The sequence below is a fragment of the Carettochelys insculpta genome, chromosome 18 (genome assembly GCF_033958435.1).
Source record: "Carettochelys insculpta isolate YL-2023 chromosome 18, ASM3395843v1, whole genome shotgun sequence".
NCBI lineage: Eukaryota > Metazoa > Chordata > Testudines > Carettochelyidae > Carettochelys > Carettochelys insculpta.
This window is the reverse complement of record NC_134154.1, coordinates 14,057,524-14,079,708: the sequence shown is the minus strand read 5'-3', so window position 1 is coordinate 14,079,708 and position 22,185 is coordinate 14,057,524. Positions and strand designations below refer to the sequence as shown.

General features: G+C 42.7%; 1 protein-coding gene across 11 annotated transcripts in view; it reads left to right on the top strand.

Annotated features, from left to right (window-relative positions):
- Window positions 1-22,185, top strand: part of FBRSL1 (fibrosin like 1) — an 866,837-nt gene that overhangs the window by 713,902 nt on the left and 130,750 nt on the right. For 8 of the 11 annotated variants that reach the window (XM_075012786.1, XM_075012783.1, XM_075012782.1 and 5 more), the window contains exon 6: window positions 12,837-12,890. The exons of the other annotated variants lie outside the window; for them this stretch is intronic. In XM_075012786.1, the coding sequence (XP_074868887.1) occupies window positions 12,837-12,890 (54 nt within the window). The remainder of the gene's footprint in view (window positions 1-12,836; window positions 12,891-22,185) is intronic. 11 annotated transcript variants of the gene reach the window in all.

The window sequence follows — 22,185 nt, the reverse complement described above, 5'->3', positions numbered from 1 at the left end:
AGGTTCAGACCACCATTTGGTCATGATAAAACTCAAGTTCAAGCTCAGGAAGTACACCACAAAACCAACCAAACTGGGATTAAGATTCAACATGGAGCAGCTAACTGCTATTGAGACAAGAGCCAGTTTCCAAGTAGAGCTGTCCATCAGATATGCACTTCTGGCAAACCTCATCCCAAAAGATGCTGTCGTGGAACAAATTTGAGAATATACCAAAGCAGCCTGGAAAGAAACCTGTGATAAAACATTGGGAAACAGGATAGGGCATCACCAAGAATGGATCACAGGAGAAACTCTGAGAAAAGGAAAGGAAAGAAAGGACAGAAAAGCAGCAGTCAGCAACAGCAAAACAAGAGCAGCCAAGGTGGAAGCTCAGAGACTGTATTCAGAAGCCAACAAAGAAAAAAGCTGTAAAATGGGACAAGAAGAACTTTGTGGAAAACCTTGTACAACAAGCTGAACAAGCTGCAGGACAGAGAAACTTGAAAGAGGTGTATAACATCACATGGAATCTAGGTAGGTCACGGTGTGCAGTGGATCAGCCAGTACAGGATAAGGAGGGGTGTGTGCTAATGAACCAAAGTGAGCAGCTCAGTAGATGTAAGGAACACTTTGAAGTGCTACTGAACCGTCCTTCTCACATAGAACATCCTGAGTTAACACCTGCAAATACACCTCTGCAAATTAACAGCAGCAGACCTACAAAAGAAGAAATCAGAAAAGCCATTGCCCATTTGAAAAGTGGAAAAGCACCTGCTTCAGACAACATCCCTGCAGAAGCAATCAGGGCTGGTAGTGAGACATCAGTCAACATGATGTATAATCTATTTGGAAAAATGTGGGACACTAAAGAGATCCCACAAGACTGGAAACATGGCTACCTTGTCAAGCTTCCAAAGAAAGACAACCTGAAGGAATGCAAGAAATGGAGGTGCATCATGTTACTTACTGTCTATTCCAGGAAAAGTGTTCCATAGGATTCTCTTGGAGGAAATGGAGACGGAAATTGATAGACAGCTCAGGGAAGAACAGGCCAGCTTCCAAGGCGAGAGTCCTGGTACTAACCAAATAGCAATTCTCAGAGTGATCATAGAACAGTCACTTGAGTAGAACTGCCCGGTACATAACCTTCACAGACTTTGAAAAAGCCTTCAACAGCATTGAGAGGGACACTTTGTGGAAACTGCTGCAAAACACCATAGCGTCCCATCCAAAATTATTAACTTGATTCATTCAATGTACGAACCCTCAACATGCCAAGTTGTTCAGAATGGTGTCCTGACAGAATCCTTCAGCATACTCTCAGGAGTGTGACAAAGGTACCTATTGTCACCTTCCCTGTTCTTGATCACAGTGTATTGGATTATGAACAGGACAACATATGGCCATCAAGGAGGCATTCAGTGGACACTTTTCAAACAGCTAGAGGACATTGATTTTGCTGATGATGTCATCCTCCTTTCACACTGATGTGAAAGCCTGGAAGAAAAGGTCACAACACTAGACAAAACTGCTGCAATGACTGGCCTGAGCGTTAAGAAGGGAAAGACCAAGACAATGAGGATCAACCAGTCCAACAACACCACCATCAGACTGGGCGGGGTTGACCAGGAAGATGTGGAGCAGTTCACCTACGTGGGAAGTATTATGGGCAGAGATGGAGGAACAGATAAGGATGTCAGTGCCAGGATAGGGAAAACAACAGCTGCATCCAAGACTCTCCATCCCATGTGGAGTTCACAAATAATATCTGCAAAGACAAACGTGTGGATCTTCAACACAAATGTGAAGAGTGCGTTCTTGTTTGGCTGTAAGACCTGGTGTAATAAAGTCTTCAGATCACAACCTGCAGACATAAACAGATGCCTGAGGTACATCTTTCACATCAAATGTCAAGACTTTTTCACAACTGAGGAGCTTTGAAACAGAGCAGGACAAGAACCAAATGACGTTCAAATCAAGAGAAGGAAGTGGGGATGGCTAGGCCACACTCTCAGAAAACTGTCATACAGCATAGTCCATCAAGCTCTCACATGGAGCTTGCAAGGAAAATGCAAAAGAGGAAGACCTCGGACAACATACAGATCTACTGAGACTGAAGGACAACTGGGGTACTCCTGGAGTCAGTTGAAGTTGTGTCCCCAGACAGAGTGAATTGAAGGAGACTTGTGGATGACCTATGCTCCACTCAGAGTACAAGGGTTTAAGTAGTAGTAGTAGCGGTATTCTCTGTAAAGCATTGATAGATACTATCCCTGCCTCAAAACCCTGTCACTGTAATCCACCCAGCGAAACTACAGGCTGAATGTAGGTGTGAATACACCTAATGACACAAATTGAGATTTGTCAGATATCGGAGATAACACTTTGATTTGTTCTTGTGTTTATTATGGTAGGGACCAACTGAGATCTGGCCTTATGATGCTAGGTATTGTACAGATATAGAGGAGTAAACGGTTGCTCTTCTGAAGATCTCATAATCTAAGCAGGACAGATGAAGTGTAGAGGAAAGGGGCATAACACATCCCTTTATGAAATATAATAATGACTAATATTTTTGAACACAGTATCTAATAATTTACAGCTTGCTTGGTCTGGTCCTCAGTGATCCGACACTCTTATACACACTGTTTTTGAAAAAATGGCACTACCTCCCCCAGTATCTGTGAATTAGGTTGCATTTTCCACTGAGGTTGCATTGACAATAGTTTATAGAGGGTTAATAAATGATTAATAGATTGGATTCAATGCTGCAGACCTGAATGAGTTGCAGGCAGTTACAAGCACACCAACTGAAGGCATTTCTCTTGGTTAGAAGCCACCTGCCTGTCAGACTCCCTATCACAACTGAGTAACCGTTTATGAAGCGGTATTAATCACGCAACGATTATAGATTTCACAGACCGCTTGCAATTCATTTAGACGGGGAACCTTCCTTTCAAGGTGCCCCTAAATCCTTACAGATTCCCTTGGGTGTTTCCTCCTCCCCCTTGGTTTATCCAGGGGGCCCCCGGGACCAAGAGGGCTGCAAAACGCTTTCCCCTTCCAGCTCTGCTGAGGACAACCCCCAGGCTCTCCAGGGAGCTGGGGTGGGCGGGGAGGAAGCCGCTTTGAGCGGCTGAAGGTCTCTCCGCACAGCTGACCCAGCAGGCGGGCTGCTAAGTGTCCCAGCCTGCTGGGAAGCCGAGATCTGTCTCTCTAGCCTGGATTAGTCGAGCCTGGCTCCTGCCGCTCCGCGCTGCGACCACAGCGAGTGCTACAAGCGAGCCGCTCGCAGTTGCCTCCAGAGCAGTAGCCGGAGGAGAAGCCAGCGCGGGGTTCCGAGCGCCCGGGTGCTGCCGCCGCCGGGGGCTGCTGCCCCGTTCGGTTGTGGGTCCCTGGTCTTCCATGTGCGGGAAGAATGGCTCCCGCGCCCTGACTCCGAGGAAGAAGGGGAGGAGGAAATCTCCAGCCGGGCCGGTCCCTGGATGCTGGGGAGCGGAGGGTTTCCTGAGTGTCTGGCTCCGAGGGGGTGGAAGGGACCTCACACCACCACCCCCCCGCCGCACCACGCGGCCTGCGGAGGGCGAACACCCCGGCGGGGGAAGGGCGGCACAAACTTTGAGTGAAAACATTTAGATCCGATTTATTTCGGAGGGGGGGGACCGGAAATCAAGCAGCTGCTTCGCCCCCCCCCCCCCCCAGCCCCGTGCACGGCAGTGGAGCCCGAAACTCCGCTCCCGGGGCTGCAGCGCGGACGGGGAAGGCGCAGGAGAGGCGGCGGCTGCACGCCGCTGAGGGCTGGGAGCGGGAGACGGGCTCCTCGGGGCATCTCCCTTTGTGCAGCCCGGGCCAGGCTCGCCTCCCGCCGGAGCGGCGCGGCGCGTTTTGTCTGTGGATTAAGACTGAGCTGGATTCCCTCCCGCCCGGACAGCCGGGGGGTGCAGCTGTAGCCGTGTGTAGAGACACCTCTGCCTGGTCCTTTTTCGCATTGTGGATTATCCCTTCTGCCTGGAGCGCCCAGCGGCGCTTTGATTGCAAGGTAGCGGCTCCCGGGCATCGTAGCAGCGGGGGGTAAGTGAAAGCATATGCGGGGGGTGAGAGATTTTCGGAAAATGCGTTATCCCCACCCCCACCTTCCCCCCCGTGCCGACCTCCCCATGCCCAGGCTTTGCTCCGGAGCCAGCTGGGAGCCCCGGAGCCGTAATGCATTGTTCCCTTTTTTTGCACCGCTGCCTGAGAGGGTGAGGAGGGTTAGGAATATTTTTCCCCCTTGGTCCAGGAGATGATGAGTTAAGTGGCTTTGCGGTCAGACAGGAGAAGGAAATCGCCGTGTTTTCCGCCCTGTTGTGCGTGTGTGTTGTTTTGTCTCGGTCGCTGAAATTGACGAGGTGGTTTAATTTTTCACATCTCGCCACAGGTTTTGTCCTTCTCGTTATTTCCTCCTCCTGCTCTTTTCTGTGTGGGTTTTTTTTTCTTTGGAATGATTTCCCCCCCCCCCAACGCTATTCCTTGTAAAAACACAAATAATCAATAACTGCATCCAGCTCTTTTGAAATAAACGGGCAGTAACAAAAAATCCTCAGTGAAGGTTTATGAAGGGCTTTTTAAATAAATAAATAAATAAATAAATAAATGCTTCAACTCAGACATAACCTTTTGAGATGTGCTGGGAAGTGAGTCGTCTTTTCATAGGCAGCCTGTTTTTCAATCTGTTTTTACACATTGCTCCTGTGCAAACCATATATTCCACCTCATCTTAAGAAGGGGGAAATAATGGTGAATTGTTGCTTTCATCAGCAAATACAGGGCTGTATTTCTATACCAGGGCATCTGGAATCAGGGACCTGGGAATGAAACATTGGAAACTTCCCGTTCGCAGAAGGAACCGGGGAGAGATTTCTCTTCCAGATGAAGTCGTGATTGTGTACACCAGAAGGAAAAAGGTGTATGTGTGTCATTACCTAGTTTCTCTGTCTATGCAAGGATGTTCAAGGGGAAAACGAAGATAAATATGAAGGGTTCCTCCCAGAGCCCATATACAACAGGAATGCTTAAACAATACCCAGGCAGAGAAACATACATTAAATCCAGCCAATAAAGTAACACTGGCAGACCCCTAAAGCATGCGCCTTCTTGTAATATCCAGAGGATCCACAGCATCTCAAAGGAAGGTGTACATAGTGGCTGAGAAGCTTATTAGAATCAGCAATTCCAACCATTATTAGCCTATTGTTAACAAAAAAAAAAGTGATCTATGATGATAAACCAGAGAAACTGAACCTATTCAAGTGCCATATAAACACCTTCCTGTGAAAGTAGTAAAATGATCTCAAAATGACTTATTTATTGCACCCACACAAACCACTTCTGTATGCACATACATAGAAAGCTTCATTTCAGTATCCACACCTTGCCTCTTTTGGGTGTTTTAGGCAATTGTGTCCTTGGCCTAGAATACTATAGAGATGATATATTAGTCCAAGAATGCTAATTAATTATAATGATTATGTTAACTGCAACAAAAAGTTGAACCTCTGAGATTTTAACTGGAAAGTAGCTGATAGTTGAGTCATTTGGTGCAGTTAAAATTTCTTGGTCCCAAAGGATATGAAGTTAAAAATGGTTTCGGGAATCTTTCCATTATAACATAGTATCAACTACTGCAACACCATTACAAAGTCTAAAGAATTGTGTAGGCAAAATGAAAGGCAAGGTTTGCGTTGACTTCTTGTATGGTATGATTGTCAATTTGTCTACTTTTGCCTACCAACTACTTAATAGGAAAGAAATATTTAATACAATTAAAATGCATGCAATAAGCTTCTCAGGCCACTGAATAATCAAAGATGTCTTGAATTTGGAGAAGAAGGGGTGTTTGAAGTCATTTTTGAACAGTGAAACTTAAGTTTATGGGATAGCAAAATCTTGCAGAAGAGCTGTGTGTGTATGTCACCAGGTTGATAAATAACTAACCACAGTATATATTCTTATTTCCTGGAAGATTATAGTATCAGTGATCCTGTTGATACCATCTTACAGCAAAAATATTTCTAGATATCTGTTGTTCGCTGTTTTCGGTGATTGCTTTGGGTACTGGAGACTATAACACAAGACTCCTTCAGCTGGTCCTACCCTCCACAATACTTGCTGGAATTATTTGTTTCATTATTCACTCTTGGAAAGAAAGTCTAGCTCAACTGGAAAAGACTGTTATGGCATTACATGGAGACAGAACCTTCTTGTTCTTATTCCTAAGGAGCTAAATCTCTGGTCATCCCCGATCAGAGTTTACTTCAGTGGTTTATGTATATGTATAAAATCCGATTTTCTCCACAATGCAGACTTGCAAGGAAGGGAAGCTTGATTTCAATACACAGTATTAACATCTTATAAATAATACACTTTTTAATGTTCTTTTGAAGAATTTTCTTCCATAAGGTCAGTTCTCTGAAACAGCTGCTCCAATATATCTGAAAAACGTTACTGAAGGTGGATTTCGTTGACTGAAATCATAAGACTTGTTTTTTCCCAAAGGCGGCTGTCTATTTTTGTAAATGAACATCGGTGTATGAAATGAGCAACATATATTCCCATGTTATTCTATCAGATGGTTTTACATAAAGAGACACAGTATTCTAACTGGTAGTACATATTAGTGCAACATAACAGCATCAAGATAAATAAGTCCAATATTCTAAATTATGAAAAGTGTCAATGTATATTTTAGTAGTCTGTAGCAAAGCTATCGATGTTTAATATTATTTAGTATTGTTTACCTTGAATGTTACATAGGCTTAATATGAGGTGACGTGCTGAACTTTGGTAAAAAACTAAAATATTAGATTATTTCCTAACACCCCCCCCCACCCCTGCAGAAAAATTTCAAGAGATTTAGTAGAGTTTATGTTGACAAAAATTACGCTTTAAGAAATCGGTTCCATAGTGAACTAACTTTTGCTATGTAATATATTGTGAAAGCATAGGTGTATACCTCATTTTATACCTTAACTGGGTTCCCACTTTAGCATTCTTGCACAGAATGATACATAGTAACCAAAGGCACCAATCTGGATGTGAGGCAAAATTGGTCATTCACTCTCACACAAAGTTTAAGTAATCGCAGAAGATTCTTTCAAGGTTAAATTATAAGTAGAATACACATTCTGTTTAACTTTGACTGGGTGAAATTACAAGATGACCTGAAGTGAGTCTGCAATGCAATTTATCACAATGGGTTTTCTCTTGCCAAATTGCATTTTTCAATTAATAGTACTCATCATTAGGGGAAGCACAAATGGAAATACGTTTTGTTAATTTTTGCTATCTGTTGTGATGGAAACATTGAACCAGGTAGGGAAATGTGTGGATATACCAGAAATTGTTTCCCATATTGATGAATTACCAGATGTAATGAGACAGAGAAAATCCTTAGGGAGAAGAAGAAGTTGCCATTACGTAATATCCCTTGAGAGAATTTGTACACCACATAATGAAGATGCTGAGGTGCATTTTCTTGAAATACCAGTACATAAACAAAACACAATATTGCAGAAAAACTGGCAGTGATAATAAAATTGGTGTATCACTTTGATTTTTGAGGAGCGTCTCTCCCATTAGCAGTTACATTTGCAGATGTTTCATAGCATACTAACATTAAAAATTTCAAAAATATGAATTGGCAGTCATTCATTTTGTTATATATATGCATAATCTCACTTGGTTTCACATGCCTAGTTATCTTAATATGTGTTTTCAGAGTCCTAGTAGTTAAGACCTCCAAAAACATGAATTTCACCTATGGAATAAAATATTTGTTCAAATAATTAAATATTTTTTAAGTTTCACGACCTGTTATTTTAATGGGGATGTTATTCATTTCTACCCTTCCCCATTACCACCAGTTCAAGATGTTTATATTGAGATTCTAAATACAGATTTTGAGTATTGGGAACTGAAAATCTAGACTAGCACAATGTTTTATATATGATCTTTCGTTTGAGTGCTAATTGAACGTCCCCACGCAAATTGGCAATTTCAATATGATTTTGAATGGATTATTAAAAAAAATAAGTATCTGGTATTTTTCCTGCAGATAAAAACATAATAAAGAGTTGTTTTCACTTCAGAAACAACTCCCAGAAACAACTCTGCTGACTCCAAATAGTGAAGGCGGTATAGTGACCCCTAGTGGTGATTTTGGTAATTATTTTATTTGTGTAGTTAGTTTTGGCTAGAGATAAAATAGCCTTTTTTAAAATCCGGACCCTCCTTACAAAGCTTCATTGATATTTTTCCCCCTACTTTGTATACCACTGTATGGCTATTAGCGTACAATGCAGTTATTCACCCAGGCATGACCCCCAGTTTCAAGGAGCTGACAACTTTACTACACTATGATAGTTTTATTTTGTGGGGGGGGTTTTTTAAGTGCCGAGAGTCCGTTCTAATCGACTGATCTCCTAAGTGAGGTGCTTCTGACATCTTCAAGCTAAAATCAGTATGGTTATGCTTCTTGTATCAGTATTTTATTTCCAAAGCTAGGAGAAGATTTTGTTCTTTGTGAAAAGATTCAAATTAATGCCAAGCTTCGGTATCAAGACTTAACTGCAGTTTCTGAAGCCTGTAGGTCAAGAAGTATCAGAACGTATTGAAATTTTAGTGTTACCATCTGAAGAAGGAACTTGACAACAGAGAGCAAGGCTTAGGGGTGGTAATCAGAACTGCAATCATTTCCATGCCTTTCTGGCTAGCGATTTCTGTCTTTACCCTTTCCTGTGGCAAAGTCAAAAGATTACATTACAGCGTTTCTCTATGGTTGTAAATACGTGCTGTTCTGTTTGTTTGCTTATTTAAATATGAGCTAAGGTCGTATTTTGAGAGATCATACATTGAAATACAAAGTAAGCTAATTTTTTTAAAGCTGTATTGAAAAAGCTAAAAACTTAATTAAATGGTTGGCCTTCTAAAAATAGAACCTGCTTTTGTGTGCATGCAAAGTGAGGTGGAGTGATGGCGTTTACTCTATCAGAGGGGTAGCTGAGTTAGTCTGTATCTTCAAAAGCAACAAGAAGACCTGTGGCACCTTATAGACTAACAGACCTTGTCAGCTCTGGCCCTCCCCTTGACTGAGACTCCCTCTTTAAACCCTCCTCTGGAACCCCCCACCCATGCATCTGATGAAGCGGGTCTTTGCCCACAAAAGCTTATGCTCCAAAATATATGTTTACCTATAAGGTGCCACAAGTCATCTTGTTGCTTTTGAAGTTTACTGTAATGCCATCATTTGAAGACCACTGAGATTGTTATAGTAAACTCAAAGATTTTCCTGTCTAATCTGAAAATTGTACATTTTCTCTATATATTTATATTTATATACACTTCAAAAGCACAGAGTTTAGTTTGTTCTGTGTGACAAGGGATCATTTATGTGTTCTTGAAATTGTGGCTGGCTAGCCTTTCCCAGCCTCATCTCATCATTGACTTAAATTGCAGTTCAAAGTAGCTACAGGACTTTTTATCTTGTGTTAAGTGGGGTGGGAGAAAGGATGGTTATTTCTAGCCAAAGGCTGGTAATTCCAGTGCTTCTGTGGGGAAAATTAAATCTTTACTTGGACTACACTCCTGCAATGACTAGTTATAGTTTTCCTGCACTTGATCTACAATACCCTTCTGTCCAGAAGACAATATATACAAATGATTATTCTTCCCTAAGTAATCAACAACAGAATAAAGACAGTGCCATTAAGTCACCTGTAAGTGGATCCTCACTCCAGAGCTCTAGGTTATAAAGCTGTAATGTAGTTTCTCTGCAGAAAAGTTGGAAATCCCTCCCAACAACTTTTACCATCTACCTCCTTTTCCACTATGTCATTGTCTCCTTTAGAAAAACCTTCCATACATGGTGCACTGTAATCCTTTTATGTTACTACTTCAGCACAGATTATGCAGCAAGAAATAATTAGGAGATCAATTTTCACCTGTCACTGCCAATAATAGATAACCTTGATACAGTGATGTGGATAGGAATTTGGGGAACAGGAAAACATTTAACCCTGTATCAATTTCCAGATGGAGAGTGGTTACCAGAATATGATGTGTGCCTGCTTGCTGGCATGAAAACTGAGAGGTCTTTCAGCTTTCTGATGTCTCCCATAATTGCCTTAGTTTTTGCTGTGTTAAACTCTCCCTGTACTATTAATGTGCCACATATGCATGGTCTAATCAGACACAAAAAAGCTTTGGAGATCTGTCGCCCAGTCTTTTAATTCAGATACAATTCTGTTGCTTTTCATGATTTCAATTCCCAGTCGAACTAGTACACGTAGCAGCTAGAGAAAGGAAATATTAATGAAGATGGCTTCATTAGGCAGTGTGCAGTGTTGTCCTTGCCACTATCCGCCAAATGCAGCTGAAGAAACGTCCCAAAAGTAATTGCGCATTTGGCTTGGGGATTTTTCACAGAAGGAGAATTGAGGCTTTTCTAGTCCCTTTCAAAATTAATTGCCTGCTCTTTTCATGTGAGCTTAAAAATACATGCTAGACACTGAGGCAACAAAGGTAAATTTTAAAATAAATCCTCTCCCTTGCCTTTTTTGTGCTGAAGTTTAAATCTACAATCTGTTGAAAATGTAATGGGAAACCAGGCTAGAGAAAATGCCATTATTCATATCATCCCGAGCTCATTTATTTTATCTGCAGTAGTAATGATAAGACAGCCTGCTTGGCAATGCTGATAAGCTGGGAAATATCTCAGAGCTATTTGTAAAAGTTAAAGCAGATCTTGGTACTGAGCGATAGGGAAACTGTGACGAGCCTTTTGGCAGTCTGCAGAGCTAGAAGCTAATAAAGATTTTAATGGGAAGACCTCATTAGGATTAGGGAGAAGATCTATTATCTCAGATTTACACAACATAAACACTGGGGCAACTTGAATTTTTTTCCTTTTCGTTCATTAAATAGTATTGCCAAATATGAAACCTTATAAATCCAGTCTGAATCTTTTTGTGTGTGCCAGGAGCCACTGCCAGCTGTTCACTGAGCAAAATACAAGGGGAGCTTTTGTGGAATTGCATTTGCAGTGCACCAAGGAATATCAGCAAGTTAGGGTTTTAGGAAGCTGTTTAAATTTAGCAGGGACAGAAGTATAATTGATGTTGGGTGTTTGGGAATCATTGTCTCAGAGAGCAGCCTTTCTCTTCTGCATGGTGAAGGTTGTTTTCATACACAGACTTTCCAACTGCTGTCTCATGTATCCTACTGAGAACTAGGCAGAAATAGTAGGGATGAACTCCTTTCCTCCCATTCATCTGAATGGGGTGTTAACATCAGATCCTATACATGCAGTCATTTAATAACAACACTTAAAGCTATGCCAGTGGAGGTGCTGTCACCAAAGCAGCAACAGCCAAGTTGATGGAACCAGGTTCTGAGACAGTTAGCTTGTTTAGATGGCCCCATCTCTACAGTAGAGCTGAGTTAAACCTCAGCAACAGCCTGATAATCATGTTACTGTGCTATTCACAAGCAAGGTTTAAACATGCAACATTGAGACTGAAGTATCATGCTGTGCAAATGTTTGGACTCAATGTTGTTACTGTTTGTACTTAGTAACTAGCTGTACAGTGGACATACAACAGCCTCAGAAAAGGCTGATTGGGTGTCTTGGTTTAAGGACTATTCTAATCATTTTGCCACTGAATTGAATTATAGTATGGTTTAGCTTGCTGGTGTCATTGCCAAGCAATTTTGTGTCCAGGCAGAAAACCATTTGGGTACATTGTTTAGTTTTTGTGTTTTAACCCAGTTTGAATCTGTTCATGCTATGTCCAAACCATTTTCCAGCCCAGTTATGCAACAGATGAGTATAAACCATGTTTTAACATAGTTACCAAATATTAGTCAAAATCCCCCTGTACACTGGCGTTCTGTCACTTTGAATGCTGATATACAGAGATACGCATCTCATAGAGCTGGAATGGACCTTGGGAGGTCATGGAGTGCAGTCCCCTGCCCTCTTGGCGGGGCCAAGCACCATCCCCTCCACCCTTTTTTATATCTATTTGCCCCAGATCCCTAAATGGCTCCCTCAAGGATTGAACTCTCAACCCTGAGTTTATCAGGCCAATGCTCAAACCAATGAGCTGTCCCTCCTCCCTGAGTGCCTTTAGAATCTTGCTAATTATTATTATTTTAAAAGTTGGTTGTTACTACTGTTAATAACAGAGATTCCACTTTTTTGCTGAATTAGGCAACTCTTAATAGTATCTCATAGACACCTCCTCCTCTGCTCACATAGTGTGGACCATGTCCCCATCCAGTGATGATCAAATAATGCCTTTGGCAGCTGCAGCAATTGGTTGTGGGGAAAAGTAACGTTAGGAACATATGGTAATGCATTTTTAGTTTCTTTAATGTGACATAGCAGCTAGAAACCAAAAGGAGAGCCAGCCAGCTTTCCATGAACTACAAGCAAGTGATCTCCAGACCGATGTTTGGAAACCATTGATTTATGTTTGTGGTTTGAATGGGCCTTAAAGTGCCTTGTAGGCCAGCTTTCCTTTGGTTGGAGAATCTATCCAGTACGGCATTCTCCTGCAGCTTCTCCTCCTCCCCCTGAGTATTTCCATCTCTTAGCCCTCCACCAACATAGAACCAGATGGGCAGAGTTGGAGGAATAGTGCACTTACTCCTAAGGACGCAGGAACTTGCCACCCTGGGTTAGTGCAAAAGAGCACTTGGTATTTGGGCCACTCATCCCATGCACAAATAATGTGCTGCTCCAGAAAGGCTGCCATTTAAACAAGGTTTCTACTATTTGTGTTTGACATGAATGAAACTTTTTGTTTTGTCTGTAGACATCAGCGGAGCTGGAGCTGCCTCGTATCAGGAGTGGCTTGATAACAAGCAAGGTATGAGATCAAGTCTCTCCAACGTGGGGCATTTGGGACTGATTTTGATGGGTTTCAGCTGTATTAGTCTTTGTCTTTTGCTCTTTCTGTCTATCTGTCACCAAGCCAGTATGTTGTTCACAGGTCCATTGCAGCTAAAGGCTAACTTACTAGCTCAGGCAGTGGAGCCGACAGACTCACTGGGCCCCTGGACTAGGTGCCGGGGGATGGCTTAGAAGGGGTGGGTCCTCACGTGGTAGGGTGGGGCTAGCTTCCCCCTGGCATCCCTCAGCACCACACGTAACGCACAGCACCAACCTCAGGCAGCCCTCAGGGTTGCCCAGGACTCTGGCAGTGATTTAAGGGGCCAAGGGCCCTTCTGAATCCGAAGCCCAAGGTGCAGTTGCCCCTTCCCTCAACTTTATTTCTTCACCCCTGCTTTGCTGCACCTGACCTCAGGGCTTTGTTACAGGCTTGTCACATGCCTCTTAGTTCGCCTTACCAAACCCCAAATTCTCCATCATTAGCAAACACAAATGGAACCCTGTAAAATGAAGTGGCATCTGCACCCAATAATAGTTTTTACCAATTGTATGCCTAAGGGGGAAAATATGAAAGTAAACAGAAACACTGAATTAATGGAAGACGTGCTAGTGTAGTTTAACACAAGGCTTTCTGTGATGTTTTTTGTCAGTTGCTCTGACAGGCTGAGTCGAACTTGTCCAACCCACAGTCTTTTCCTGTGGCAATGTCATTATGAGCTGGATAAGTCTTGTGTGACTTAGGGGGGAAAAATCCTCTTGTTCCTTCACTGGAAGCTTTGAAGAGATAATCTTGTCAGTAAAAAATCGAAGATGGGAAAGTATATGGGGACTGGATTCAAAGCCAGCTTATTGCTTCTAATTCCATAGCTCACCAGAGTAGTGGGGACTTACGTCCCCTTAGGAGGTCTTCTCTAAAAGCTGCAATTGCAAAAACTTATCAGTTACTGCAGAGAGCTGTATATATATGGTGGGGAAACCTGTATTAATAATCAGTCAGGAAAAATATGTTCCCTTCAGTCCAGAATAATTTCATTTATTATAAGCTATGGCAAGGAGATAAGGATAAAGAATTCTCTTAACTTGGAACAAGCATTCCTATAGCACCTTAAGCATTCTCTTAACCTGATTATTTTAACAGTGGCAGGGTTTTAACCTGCAGTTGACGCAGATCATGTGACATCAGCAAAGAACCAAGGTTATACTTCAGGGGTCAGCAACCTTTCCGAGGTGGAGTGCCGAAAATTGACCTTTTCACCTCTGTGCACAGTCCAAGTGCCAGTGGTGGTACTTAAAAGTGACAGCAGCACCATTAACAAATACAATAAGATGCAGAGTTTTGCTATTTAGGTGGTAGTTGGTGGCATTAGCTGGTCTTCTGTTAATCCACAGGCAACATAGCTTTGAGCAAGCTCCTGGCTTCATGGTGGAGGAGGGGCGGGACAGCTCCCGCTTCATGTGCCAATCAAAATCGGCTTACATGCCACTCTTGGTGCCTGTGCCAGGGGTTGCTGACTCCTGCTGTACTGAAATTCTGATCTTCTTACATTACTGTGAAAAACAGAACATCCAGGATCAAAAGTACCCCATTGGTTTCATTGTTTGTTTGGTTTAATTTTCTGACTGTTACTCAGCTATTGCTACCTTCACATCTTCTGGCATTTTGCAAATCAAAGATGGAGTGAAGTGCCTTCCCAAGGTGACTTTTTTTTTTTTTTAAGCTAGTCTCCTCTCCGGTTACCTTTACACTAATCTTTCACTATTTTCTTTATCGATTGTAGCAAGTACCTAATCATTGCTAAGCTTTCTTTTCAGCCATGAGAGCTGGCAGGCTGGGCTAGAAGAATTGTAATCAATGATTGTTTCTTGATTAAATTAAGACCGCAAAAAAGTTGGAGCCTTGTAAGCCATTCCAGTTCAGGATGTTCTTTGTGGCTGCACATAGCTTATTCTCTGAAAGACCTTTTTCCTATTAGGTTTGTTTGTTCTTTTTGATGTTCTGGGGGAAAAAATTGAAATTTACTGTACTTTTTTAAAAGTACTCCCACATACAGTGAACACTTAAAATTATCCTCATGTGGCAGAAACTCATTTTTAAAAGGTCACAGGCCTTTTTCTCCTCATTTTTTCACTTTCTTTGTTGATTATCAAGATGGAAAGATATGTATATAATCTGCAAAGGCACCTAATATTAAAGTGCCTCAGTATTTATTATCATCTGTTTGTCAGTGATACCACTCACAAGATCTCCATCCTTTCCCACACTAGTGCTCCTTCCCCCATCTCCTCCCACTTCGCGATATGAACAGAACAGGATGATCATGTCCCTTAACACCTGTTTGTGAGCCTGACATAGAGAATCCACGTGCTGGGCTCTTTCCAAACATTCTAGAAGGGACAGAGCCTGCTTGGAGGAGCTCACTAAGGCCTAAAGTTTTAACAGTGTTAATAATATAACTTGTCAGCAAGGTGTGTGTGTAATTTGAGAGGAGTTAAAACCCAATATAGTTGTAGGAGTAAAAGCATGGGTACATGTATATTGGTATATGGGCCCTTTATTTTATACTGATACAATTGCATACACACTAAGGGGGGTTGCCACTTTAACTGTTCCAGCCTAGTTAATGCAGCATATGGGCAAGGCTCTGTGGTAACGTTGCATCCTAACTTCCAGTGGACAGTAGCAGGCTCGCTGATGGGGGTGTGTGGGTGGGTGGCAAGGTGGATAGTTGCCCCAGGACCCAGCAATTCAAAAGGGCCTGGGGCTCCCTGCCACTGCGGCCACTATTGCATCAGTTGCAGTGGCCAGAGGCCTGGGCCCTTTAAATGGGCACCAGAGCACCTGGTAGCCCTCTCCAGGTGGTACTGAAGGGCTGGCAGGGGTAGGCTAGTCCTTGCCCTGCCCCTTCCACCCAAAGGCCCCCTGCTCACAGGAGAACAGAGCTGCCCTCCCCACATTGTCCTGAGTCCTTACAATTCTGTTGGTCCCTATGCAGTAGTGTTTGACATCACCATTTGTGACAGTATACAAAACATGTAATATGTAGCTGGCATCACATCCAGACTTCTGGATGTGGCCCCAGTTTGTTTTTTTTTAAACTTATCCTCAGCATGACCCTGGGTCTTTAAAAGAGTTAAACCTTCAAGCCGTATGAAATGTGATTGCCATGGCTTCATTTTATAACAGCTTGCTTATCTCTCAGAAATTAGGCTATAATGAGGTTTGGTTTATATATTTTACCCATCTCCTCATTAAAGTGCTATCTTTTAGAAGAAACGCATTGTAGGTTGAAATATTGCATGGTTAAAATAAAGGCAGGTTTATAAAGATTTAATGTACTAAGGAGCTAAGGCTTTGCAGCTTTATAGCAAAGATGTTGTAACAAAGGGCTTTATGGTAAGGGCATGCTGTATTTTAGTCAGGCAGTTGTTCAGGAGAAATCTTTGGTAAATGCCTAGCTTCTGTCAGGAGAAACTCTCAGGGAAACACTAGTCTGGATTCCAGACTTAGTCTGGGCTCATATTAAGTCCATTATTCTTAACAATTCCTGAATGCTAAACTGTTCCTTTTCTTATCTCAAAGACAATGTCAATATTGCTGCATTTTGTAATTGTGCCATGCTGTTTGGAAGGTGTATTTCCCGGGTAGCATAGAGCCAGTGTTCCCTGTAAACTGTGTGCTTGTTCGTGTGGCCACCAAGGAGAAATTCAAATGCTGCTCTGCTGATTGGCAGTGCACCCACAGCTAGATTTCTGTTGTATTTGTATTGGTGGTACACATTCACATGTGCCTTGGTGCACATAAAATTTTTTTCCATACTTGGATGGAAAAGTCCGCAGGTGTGTGGAACTTATTAGCAGAAAGATTGGACTGGACTCTTGCTTAGTGCTGAAATAAGCCATGTGCTCATAATGGCTGTGCATATCCTAACAAAGATGTAGGTTTATCCTACATTGCTGTATCGCTCTCCTGAGAGAGCAGAAGAGTATCCTTGTGACATCCAAGGGGCAGATCTCAGTCATCTTGACAGTGGTAATAGTACTTTCTCTGGCAGCATTTCATCCTTTCCACCATTGTTCAACCCATGACAGCAAGCCCTGAAAAGCAGAGAAAAGAAATAGTTTGGTTCTGAAACCGGGGGGGAGAGGGAAGAGTGTGGCTTAGTGCCTCAGTAGTGTGAGTGGAATCAAAAGAAGAAAGTCCTCATATTTGGAGCAGTGTGTAATGAATCATAGGCCGTGTCTACACATGCCCCAAACTTCGAAATGGCCACGCAAATGGCCATTTCGAAGTTTACTAATGAAGCACTGAAATGCATATTCAGCGCTTCATTAGCAGGAGGGCGGCAGCGGCCCTTCGAAATTGAAGCGGATTGCCACCGCGCGTCTCGTCCAGACGGGGCTCCTTTTCGAAAGGACCCCGCCTACTTCGAAGTCCCCTTATTCCCATCAGCTCATGGGAATAAGGGGACTTCGAAGTAGGCGGGGTCCTTTCGAAAAGGAGCCCCGTCTGGACGCGCCGCGGGGCGGCAAGGAGCGTCAATTTCAAAGCAGCGCTGCCGCCTGCATGCTAATGAAGCGCTGAATGTGCATTTCAGCGCTTCATTAGTAAACTTCGAAATGGCCATTTGCGTGGCCATTTCGAAGTTTGGGGCACATGTAGACATGGCCATAGAATCACAAAAGACTAAGGATGAAAGAGACCTCAGGAAGTCATCCAGTCCAATCCCCTGCTCAAATCAGGACCAACCCTATACTAAATCATCCAAGCCAGGACTTTTTCAAGCCTTAAAAATCTCTCAAGGATGGAGATTCCACCAGCTCCCTACGCAATCCCTTGCAATGCTTCATCACCCTTCTAATGAAGTACTTTTTCCTAATAGTCAACATAGACCTCACCCCGTGTAACTTGAGACCAGGGCTGCTTGTTCTGCCAGAACTGAGAATAGTTTAGCTCTATTTTCTTTGGAACTCTGCTTCAGGTAACTGAAGTTACTATCACATCCTGCCTCGTTCCTCTTCATTTTGCAGGCTAAATCATCCCTCTTCCCTCAGCCTTTCCTCATAAATTATTTGCCCCACCCTCTTAATCATTGTCTTTGTCCTCTGCTGGATTCTGTCCAATTTGCCCACGTACTTTCTGCAGTAGAGGGACCAAAATAGGACACAGTATTCTAGATGTGGCCTCACCAATGCCGAATAGGGGGGAATAATCACTTCACTCGATCTTCTGGCATTGCTCCTACTAATGAGGTGACATTGACAAGTGTGTGGTCTGAATTCTTTATGCCAGCTGCTGCAACATCTCCTTTCAGTCATAGAAGTTACTAATTTAAAAATACCTCAAAGGCAGTTCTCAGTCCCTCTCTCTATGAATGTCTGCTGTAGCATATCATTGGGTGTCTTCTCCAGTCCAGTTTTAATCATCCCAAGCAATTTCTGCTTCGCACAGGAGACTATTCCACACCCTAACACATCTCACTTTTGCAGGTTTCTTCTTTACATTGAATACCTCAACTTTGTATTATTTTCTCCCAGATATTTAAGCTTGCATTTGTCCAAGATGAATATGATTTTATTTTCCTAGTGATGTTTGCCTGGCTGACTCTCAAGGTATTACTTCTCCATCTTCACTGCTAAGTGTGGCTCCCCTTAATGTTATCATGGATTTTATGACTCCCCTCTGTTTGTCACCAGAACAGATAATTCTCGGGCAAATGTTGGGTGAGGATGGAAGACAGCTAATCTGGACATTGTTTTGTGTGTTAGTGCAACGACAGCATGTCTATTGCATCTACGTTGGGGTATAGAGAACTGTTGGCTGGGAATGAGATTTCGGCCATGCCAGATAAGCCATTTAATAGCCAGTATAGAGCTGAGATATTGGGTATCTACTGAGTGAGCCAAGCTGGCTTTGAAAAAGTGACCTTAAACTGAAGGCTTTTTAACCAATTATCAATCCCCTGAACTATCTAAAGCCCTCCATCCTCATATGCCATCTTTTATTAGTCTTCATACAAGAAGCTACCTTGTTGGTGGGACAACAGTAAACACAGTATAAATGTCCAGTTGGACTCAAGTATATATTGAATGTCTCAGCCGATTGTATAGAAGGGCTACTGTGCTATGACTAGAGGAACTTGAAAGACTGTTTGTGAGCTGACCAGTCAACAATAAACAGAAAAGGCGTGTCATTTGTGTAGCTGTTAATTTAAATAGCTCCCATCTGGGAAGGGAAGAAATATAAACACGCCATTTTATTAGCTCTGCAGTTGTGTGTAGCTGTCATGAGTTTTCTTCTTCCATCTTTCAGACACTTACGTAGCGATGCCTCCTATTACATACTTAAGTTATTAGTGAGAACACCAGAGATACAGAGTCACCTTTGTAGCAGAAAAATATTTGGAAAGGAGTTTGTGGCTTTTATTTTTTTTCTTCTTTTACTGGTGGTACGCTAAAATTAAAAAATAGCTAAGGTTAATTCTAGTATTAGGTTTTAATGTCTAGTACATCCTTTATCAACGGAACATGTTGAGAGAACACCTTTTTCATGGTGCTGGGAAAGAATCAGAATTCCTACTGCTGTTTTGAAATTGGAGAGAGAGCCCAGAAACAGCCATGCTCGTGCAGTTCCCTTTTCGGCATGGACAAGGTCTGTATGATTATTATTATTTTTTATTTGAATCACAGAAATTGGCTGTCTTTTCTTTAGATCATTATAAATGTATTGGCAGGTGCCGTGAGAATCCATGCCAGGGCCACCTCCCCTTAGCCCCCGTATATAGAGGACAGGGCCATATTTTTTAACACAAAAAAACCTCCATTATAAAAGATGATGGTGGGGAAGAGAGGGAGGTTGGTAGTTTCAGTGCCTTCTTGGTAAAGAATTGCCACCCTCTAATTCTATTTTATAGCAAGCCTGGGGAAGGAAGGGAGAGAGGAGGAGAGATTGGGGGCGGTGTAGGCAGGCGCTGGCTGTCTAAATTGGTAATGATGTCTGGAAGGAATCCAGGCTGTTGTAAATATGAACTTTTGTCAATATTCCCCAAGCTTCTTTGGACTCTAGGGTGGGCTTTATTAGCTGAAGGTCACACCATTGTATTGTCTGCTCTCCTGAGACCTCTGATACCTTCCTGAAAGGATGCCCATTATCCCAGGGCTTAGAAGCCAGCTTTCTCTTCAGCGGCACTGAAGCTGATAAGCTTAAGAGGCATATTTCATCGCCCCATCGCTGCTTTCAAGAGACAAGCAGTGTTTATCATTCCTGATTAATTCCAGTTGACCCAAAATATAAAATAAAATCGGAGGCATAAATGCACACACACCCCATTACTGTTTTTTAGGCCAGCCTTCTGGCAAGATGTTGACCCATCAGAGTGGTTTTCACAAACAATGTGTGTTGCCACCTCTTTGTTATCTTGGCAGTGTGCCAAAGACAAATTTAGCAACATGAAAGGATCCCAGGCTATGTTTAGGTTAAAGAAGAAGGGACTGGGGATGGGGAGAGAGCAGTGCTAGCATCCAGGCTGGAACTGATTTGTGACAATTAAACATTAGGATCCTGTGAAAGTAGGGCCACCTGCTGAGAGAATGGCTTTACGTTACCTGGGAAAGATGAATGGCCTAAGAAGGGAGAAGGGCAAGGATTTTACTCTTTGCTACATGAAAAGAATCATGAAGACATAGCATATCATGCTTCTGTATCTCACAACGCCCTTCATCACAGCTAAAACCCTTTCCTAGGGATGGTCTGAAAGAGAGATGAGAGATTTAAATGGCAGTTTAAGAAGCACTCGCTTTTATTTTATTGGATTATTTTTCCTTTTTCTTTATTTTCCTTTTTCTTCCCCCTCCCCCTCTTTGGCCTGCTTTGAAATTTATCTGGCAATGTTCTGCCAATTTTCAAGATTCTGGTGTTTCAGTATAAATCTTTCTGCTGTGTGGCTATAAGCGCCATTTATTTTTCTTCTAGGAAGATTCGGAATGTGATGTATTTTAGAAATCTCAGAATTATCACACTGTCTAGCTTAATAATAGCTTGAGATCTAATACGCAGTTTTGTACATTTGTAAAAATACACAAGCAGCATGAGCCAGTGAACCTAGGAGTCAAGAAATCTGGGTTCTGTTAGCTGTGCCACGCGCCTGCTGAGTGATGCAGGCCAAGTCACTTTAGCTCTCTGTGCCTCCGTCTTCCCATCTGGAAAATTCAGCTAAAATAACTTCTCTTTGTATTCAAAACTGTTTGAGATCTATAAAGTAACAAATAATGCATCCTTTGTAATCATGTATAACAGGATTCTTGGCCAGGTCTGTGAAAAGTCACTTGATTCTGAGTGCCTAGCTTGAGATGCCTTAAAAGGGCATGATTTGCAGAGATTGCTATTAGGAAACCACACTGTCAACAAAACAATATTGTCTCTGATTTAAAAGATTTAGCACTTGCAATTGTAAACTTTGCATTTGCCTGCATTGAATTGAGAATTCAGAGACAGGTAAATGTGTCTACTATTGACCAAAGCGGGCCTGAGAGCCTCAGAAAACTTTTCTCACATCTCCTCATGCAGGGATGGCAACAAACTTCGCCAGGCTCAGGGCAATGTGGGAGGCGCTGAGCTCTGGCGGAAGGGGCAGGGCTAAGGGCAGCCAGACCTCAGTGCTGCGTGGAAGGTGCTGTGCCTCCCTCAGCCCATGCAGCATTTTAAAGGGCCCAGAGCCCGGGTCCTTTTAAATCACTTGTCCCTAGGACAGCTACTCCCCATGGGCTGCCCTGTCCACATGGCCTCCCCAGCAGAGCTGCCTGGTTCCACAAGGATCTCCTTAACTCAATATCATGTCTTGCAACATGGATCCCCCTACACAAGAATTCTAAACAAAAAGCAGATGTACCCCTCAGTGCATGTTGCGCTACCTTTCTGCCTGTGCTGGCATTTGAGCTATGTTTAAACTCAGTGTGTGGTCTCAGGTTGCTACTAACATCACTGGCCAGAACTCACAAGGATGGTGTTTTTTACAAAACCATGTTCGCTCTGTGCCAGCTCGAACCATATGTAAACATGAATCTTGCTAACTGGGCTCCACCCAGAGTGCAGATAGGGCCAAACAGCAAAAGCTGTAAAGTGATAGAGTAGTTGGTCAGCTTAGAAAAGAAACACAGTTTCAGTAATTCTCTTTAAACTGCCATGTATGAGACGTTCCAGCCAACAAAACTAATTAGATTTCTCATTCTGACATGAATACAGTAGCTTCCCTATGACAGTGAACTGTTGTCGTGGC